This window comes from Brachyistius frenatus, unplaced genomic scaffold (assembly GCF_029030835.1).
Source record: "Brachyistius frenatus isolate BFR_SWC_R1_liver_20210118 unplaced genomic scaffold, ASM2903083v1 Contig_201, whole genome shotgun sequence".
In the NCBI taxonomy this organism is placed as follows: domain Eukaryota; kingdom Metazoa; phylum Chordata; class Actinopteri; family Embiotocidae; genus Brachyistius; species Brachyistius frenatus.
The window spans coordinates 667,755-674,452 of record NW_027210800.1 but is presented as its reverse complement, the minus strand read 5'-3'; the positions used below and the strand labels follow the sequence as shown (position 1 = coordinate 674,452).

General features: G+C 40.8%; 1 protein-coding gene across 1 annotated transcript; it reads left to right on the top strand.

Moving 5' to 3' along the window:
* The first annotated feature begins 2,796 nt into the window (after positions 1-2,796).
* LOC138632956 (cytosolic 5'-nucleotidase 1A-like) lies at positions 2,797-6,674 on the top strand. Its single transcript, XM_069718887.1, has 3 exons — positions 2,797-4,388; positions 4,543-4,727; positions 5,084-6,674. The coding sequence occupies exons 1-3, from the start codon at positions 4,289-4,291 to the stop codon at positions 5,447-5,449; spliced, it is 651 nt and encodes a 216-aa protein (XP_069574988.1). The 5' UTR covers positions 2,797-4,288; the 3' UTR covers positions 5,450-6,674.
* The last annotated feature ends 24 nt before the right edge of the window (positions 6,675-6,698 follow it).

Below are 6,698 nucleotides of genomic sequence, written 5' to 3'. Positions count from 1 at the left end.
AACATGTCTCACACCAATACACACGTCTCACGCCAATAACAACACGTCTCACGCCAATAACAACATGTCTCACACCAATAACAACACGTCTCACACCAATACAAGAATAACACGTCTCACACCAATAACAACATGTCTCACACCAATAACAACATGTCTCACACCAATAACAACATGTCTCACACCAATAACAACACGTCTCACACCAATAACAACACGTCTCACGCCAATAACAACACCAATCTCACACCAATAACAACACGTCTCACACCAATACAAGAATAACAACGTCTCACACCAATAACAACATGTCTCACACCAATAACAACACGTCTCACACCAATAACAACACTTCTCACGCCAATAACAACACGTCTCATACCAATAACACGTCTCACACCAATAACACGTCTCACGCCAATAACAACACGTCTCACGCCAATAACAACACGTCTCACGCCAATAACACGTCTCACACCAATAACAACACGTCTCACACCAATAACAACACTTCTCACGCCAATAACAACACGTCTCACGCCAATAACAACACGTCTCACACCAGTAACAACACGTCTCACACCAATAACACGTCTCACACCAATAACAACACGTCTCACACCATTAACATGTCTCACACCAATACAAGAATAACACGTCTCACACCAATAACAACACGTCTCACACCAATAACACACGTCTCACACCAATAACAACACGTCTCACACCAATAACACAAGTCTCACACCAATAACAACACGTCTCACACCAATAACAACATGTCTCACACCAATAACAACACGTCTCACGCCAATAACAACACGTCTCACGCCAATAACAACACGTCTCACGCCAATAACAACACGTCTCACACCAATAACAACACGTCTCACACCAATAACAACATGTCTCACACCAATAACAACACGTCTCACGCCAATAACAACACTTCTCACGCCAACATCACGTCTCACGCCAATAACAACATGTCTCACACCAATAACACGTCTCACGCCAATAACAACACGTCTCACGCCAATAACAACATGTCTCACACCAATAACAACACGTCTCACACCAATACAAGAATAACACGTCTCACACCAATAACAACATGTCTCACACCAATAACAACACGTCTCACACCAATAACAACATGTCTCACACCAACAACAACACGTCTCACACCAATAACAACACTTCTCACGCCAATAACAACATGTCTCACACCAATAACAACACGTCTCACACCAATACAAGAATAACACGTCTCACACCAATAACAACACGTCTCACACCAATAACAACACGTCTCACACCAATAACAACACTTCTCACGCCAATAACAACACGTCTCACGCCAATAACAACACGTCTCACACCAATAACAACACGTCTCACACCAATAACAACACGTCTCATACCAATAACACGTCTCACACCAATAACACGTCTCACGCCAATAACAACACGTCTCACACCAATAACACGTCTCACACCAATAACAACACGTCTCACACCATTAACATGTCTCACACCAATACAAGAATAACACGTCTCACGCCAATAACAACATGTCTCACACCAATAACACGTCTCACGCCAATAACAACACGTCTCACGCCAATAACAACATGTCTCACACCAATAACAACACGTCTCACACCAATACAAGAATAACACGTCTCACACCAATAACAACATGTCTCACACCAATAACAACACGTCTCACACCAATAACAACATGTCTCACACCAACAACAACACGTCTCACACCAATAACAACACTTCTCACGCCAATAACAACATGTCTCACACCAATAACAACACGTCTCACACCAATACAAGAATAACACGTCTCACACCAATAACACAAGTCTCACACCAATAACAACACGTCTCACACCAATAACAACACGTCTCACGCCAATAACACAAGTCTCACACCAATAACAACACTTCTCACGCCAATAACACGTCTCACACCAATAACAACACGTCTCACACCAATAACAACACGTCTCACGCCAATAACACAAGTCTCACACCAGTAACAACATGTCTCACACCAATAACACGTCTCACACCAATAACAACACGTCTCACACCATTAACATGTCTCACACCAATAACAACACGTCTCACACCAATAACAACAGGCATGTGTGTGAGATGTCCTTTATTCCGGTGAACACCCACAGCCAGCGTCGCCCGCCATTTTATTGTGACTCCATGTCGACATGTTTTCTTGGAGGACACTTTTACATTAGTGTTCAAAACAATAGGAAAATACAGAAAAGTGCAAATAAAATATCAGTAATTAGAAAAATAAATAAAATGCCTTCTGTTCCCCAACTTAAATTTATGACTATTGAAAATACCAAATTTAAAATAAACTCTAGTCAGTTGGCAAAAAGCACAAGATGGCGGACGGTGGCGGGAACAGCTGAACAGCAATATAAAAGAAACTAAACAACATTTTATGGTGAAACTCATTTCTAAACACGGAAAGGCTTTAACATTTTAAGTAACATGAAAATAACGTATATGGATATAAAATAATTTCTCAAAGATACAGAACTACGTTCACAACAGGTAACAGGCTAACGAGCATTAACGACATCACATATCCGTCAGTCATCTCAAAACACAGCAGAGTAGTTCCTGAATTATTGACCTTGTCGTGACAGTAAACTAAAGGGGTGAACCATGTTGGACAGTACCTGAGGATCAATGAAGAGGCTGATCTTCTTCATCGAGCCAGCGCCATTTTGTTCTGGCTCGCGATGCGTTCAAGTCCACTCGGTGAGCGGAGTTCTTCACACCGGTCGCTCCAAAAAACAAGAGGGGTGTCTGTTTCAGAATAAAAACTTCACGACAGCGTTTTCAACCTTTTACATGTACAAAAGAAAAATTATTACAATGCTGTGTTGGTACAATCTATGCATTTAGTCAGCTGCCACCACCACAAGTTTATTGTAAATCTGATCATAAAATACATTTATTAAAAACAGTTAAGATTTGTTTATTGTCCACTGAAAACTATGTCTCTCAATTTGGTTGTTTTCTCAGATTAAACAAAGGTTGAAGTGAAAATTAAGTTATGTAAGTAAATTGAATAAAATAGAGTTAAATAAATCCTTTAAAAAGTCATCAGGATATCTAGAAAATGCATTTTCTCAAAACTGAAGACAGGACTGCTACTTGTGGTTTCCACATCCACATTTTGGCAAATGTATATTCACTTTTTTCTAATCATTGTATAAGAAAATTGGCACAACTCTCGTGTCTGAATGCTAAATATGAATATGAAGCGAGCTTCGCACAAAGACTAGAAGCAGGGTTCAAAGCCCAAAACGAAGCAAACGAAGTCAAAAGAAGTTTTAGAAGTCTGAAATTTGTGAGAAACAGGCCGATGAGATATCTAAGAATAAGAAAAATATAGAATTAGAGTCGGAGTAATTGCTGATAAGGTTTGTTTTCTGACTTGATTCAATCCTTCATTTTCACTTTCATATCGGAGGGTCAGTTAAGTTCTGATAGTCATGTTTGTCCTGCTGACTATGTCACATCAGTACGGTCCCCCTTTTCTATAATAACGGTCTAAATTGAACAACTGATAACAAATAGCGCAGGTCCATGTATGGACATACTGTCACAGACACAAACACAGATGGACTCCAGTAACATGCAGCCATCCTGAAGAGCCTCCAGCTGCTCTCCACAGCCAGTTCACTCTATTCCCACACTGAGAGTGACTTCATGACCCGGTGTCCTCCCCGGGTCATACAGACATGGAAGTGTCATCGTTTCCTCTGTTGACCAGATAAGAGAATAAGAAAGGCAGAAAGAGAACGGCGGTAATCTAAGAGTCTCTTGTCCCGTTCAACTGAAGCTGTTTTCTTTGTTTCCTTTGTGAAGCCTTGCGTGTCAACAGACTGCATCTAAGTTCAAAGGGTCGCTGTTGTCCCTCATGGACGAACGGGGAGTGGCAGTGGTATTAGTTGGATCTTTTATCGTGCATTACGTCCCCCTGAGGAGAAGGAGTGGGAGTTTGGGACCTACAGTCCCAGCTCTCTGCAGGCTGCCTCACACGCTGCACCCACCGATGTGCTCACGCCAACCACACAAATCTGCACTGCCCAAAACTACATCCCATTTCTGGGTGTTTTCATGTCACTCTGGGTTTTCTCTTCCTTTTTGTTTTCCTAATCTGCAGCCTTGATGGTGATCTTTGTGTCTGACTATCAATAACTTCTCTGCAGAATTGTTCATCGAGCGCTTCTGTATGACTGGAGGCAACAGTCCCATCGGCTACCTGAAGGCCTACCACGCTAACCTGTACCTGTCTGCTGACCCGGTCAAGGTCCGTGAGGCTCTGGAAGAAGGTGAGCACAAAGAGCGATGCCCCACCTATCGCCGAGAGACCGTGATGTAACAGTTCCTCTTTGTCTCGGCTGTGTGCTGAATGTTCAAAAAGTGATGTCAACCGATGAAAAGTGCTGACGCAGTCCATCATGCATCTACTACTGTGTGAACCAGGTATAGCAGCAGCCACCATGTTCACTCCAGAGAAGATGAAGGAAGTGTCGGAGACTCAGCTGCGAGTTGCTTTTGATGGCGACGCCGTCCTCTTCTCTGATGAGTCAGAGCGTATTTACAAGGCCCATGGACTGGACAAGTTCTTCGAGCACGAGAAGGCCCATGAAAACAAGCTTCTGGACCATGTACAGTATACACACACTGGCAATGATCAGAATAGCGCTGCTGTTAGAAATGTGCTTTTACTTAGAATAAAATTGTCTCCAGTAAAGTCCTGTTGTTAATAAGACAATGAAAAGAGATTAATTTGTAGCTGAAGTTGAAAGTGAGTAGACAGACATGTTTGCACTGCTTCCAACTAAGCAGGGAACCTCTGAGCATCTTTAACTTTACTGAGACGAACAAAGAAGTTCGCACTCCGTGTGTCTGAGACGGCCATTTTAATCTCGAAGGGCTTTGTCTAAACTTTGACCTTTTTATTCTTCTATCTTGGTTTTGTAATGTCAATCTCACTGTTGTTCATCCTTCGCTCCACCTGCAGGGGCCACTCAAGTGCTTCCTGGAGGCTTTGGGAAAGCTGCAGAAGAAGTTTTACGGCAAAGGCCAGCGCATGGACTGTCCCATCCGGACCTACTTGGTGACGGCTCGCAGCGCAGCCAGTTCTGGTACCAGAGCCCTAAAAACTCTGCGCTCGTGGGGCCTGGAAATTGACGAGGCCCTCTTTCTCGCAGGGGCTCCCAAGGGTCCGATGCTAGAGAAGATCCGGCCGCATATTTTCTTTGATGACCAGATGTTTCATGTGGAGGGGGCGGCGGAAATGGGGACAGTGGCGTGCCACGTGCCCTATGGGATAGCTCAGAAAGTGGCCAACAAAGGAACGAAGGACAAAGAGACGACATCCAAGTAGCCGTGACATCACAGAAGCAGGAGACATGAGGGACATTTGGTGTTTGGCACTCAGCAGATTGATGTTGCTGGGAAAGTATTATTATGATATATATTATGGTAAAGAATAAAACCCAGTTGATGCAATATCATAAATAATTTCAAAACAATTTGATCTATATTGTCCATAAATTATTTATAAGTTGTAAGAAATGCCTTCATTAACTTGTTTTACCAATTCCAATTAAACTGGACAATGTTTAGATTAAGAAAAAAAAAAGAAGCTTTGATTGATCGGCTGTATTTTGTGGACAAGGAATGCAGTCGATAACTAAATTTATTTCTTACCAATATTTATAACTGCATTATTATAACTGATTTATTAAGCATTATAACCCTTTATAAAGCTTGTCTCATCAGAAACATCTCACTGCGGTTTCAAATTTCTAGTTGCAGTTGGAATTTTTATCTCGTGAACCAAAAAACTCCCAAATTCTTATGTTGACTGATATATATTTGACCCACATCTGTAAAAGTTGTACGGCCCTTTTGAAAGACTAAAAGCCCTATAAAAATAAAACACATTAACTTAGGCCAAGAAATATTCAAAAATATTAGGTATAAAAATTGTAGACATCAGGAAACTTTAAGAAAATTAAAACTATTTTTGATAATAATTTGAATTTTAAGCAGATTTATGGATTTGCGCAATTTTATCACTTTACTACTTTTCTGTGTATTTAAAAGTAAAACTTGTGCCTTTTTCTCACTGTTCATGTTTTTTCTTTTGTTGTCAGTGTTGCATGTCGTTGTTGTAAGTATGTTGTACATGGAGCTGATCGATTAATGTATATGAATGTATTTGAAGACAACAAATTCAGTATATTGCAAATGTTGAATGTGTGACTTTATATTTATTTAATGTTTCTTCCTGTTGAAGACAAGATAATTTTGAACATATACTGACATCCACCATGTGCAATTTTAACTTTTGCTACTTGCTCCTAAAGTGCAGAAAGCTCAGCGACTCCCATGTTATTTGCCTGCCTGTCTGTCTAATTTTGTCATGTGATCTTATTGATGCTGTTGCACTTACTTCTCTTTGAATGACTGTGAAGCAAATTAGTTTTGAAGAATACCAATGCTGCTGTCAGATAATAAATCTGGGTAAAATTGGGATAAATAAGTAATTGTGGATGACTTTTCTGTTTCAAGATTGAAGTAAAAATATCTATTTTAAAAACAACTACTGTGTCCCTCTTTTTCTCCTA

Bases quoted from the DNA above. Each gene is read 5' to 3' on its own strand.
- LOC138632956 (XM_069718887.1), top strand. From the start codon at position 4,289: ATGACTGGAGGCAACAGTCCCATCGGCTACCTGAAGGCCTACCACGCT. The intron at 4,389-4,542 runs GTGAGCACAAAG...TGTGTGAACCAG, and splicing joins CCGTGAGGCTCTGGAAGAAG to GTATAGCAGCAGCCACCATG. The intron at 4,728-5,083 runs GTACAGTATACA...CTCCACCTGCAG, and splicing joins AAAACAAGCTTCTGGACCAT to GGGCCACTCAAGTGCTTCCT.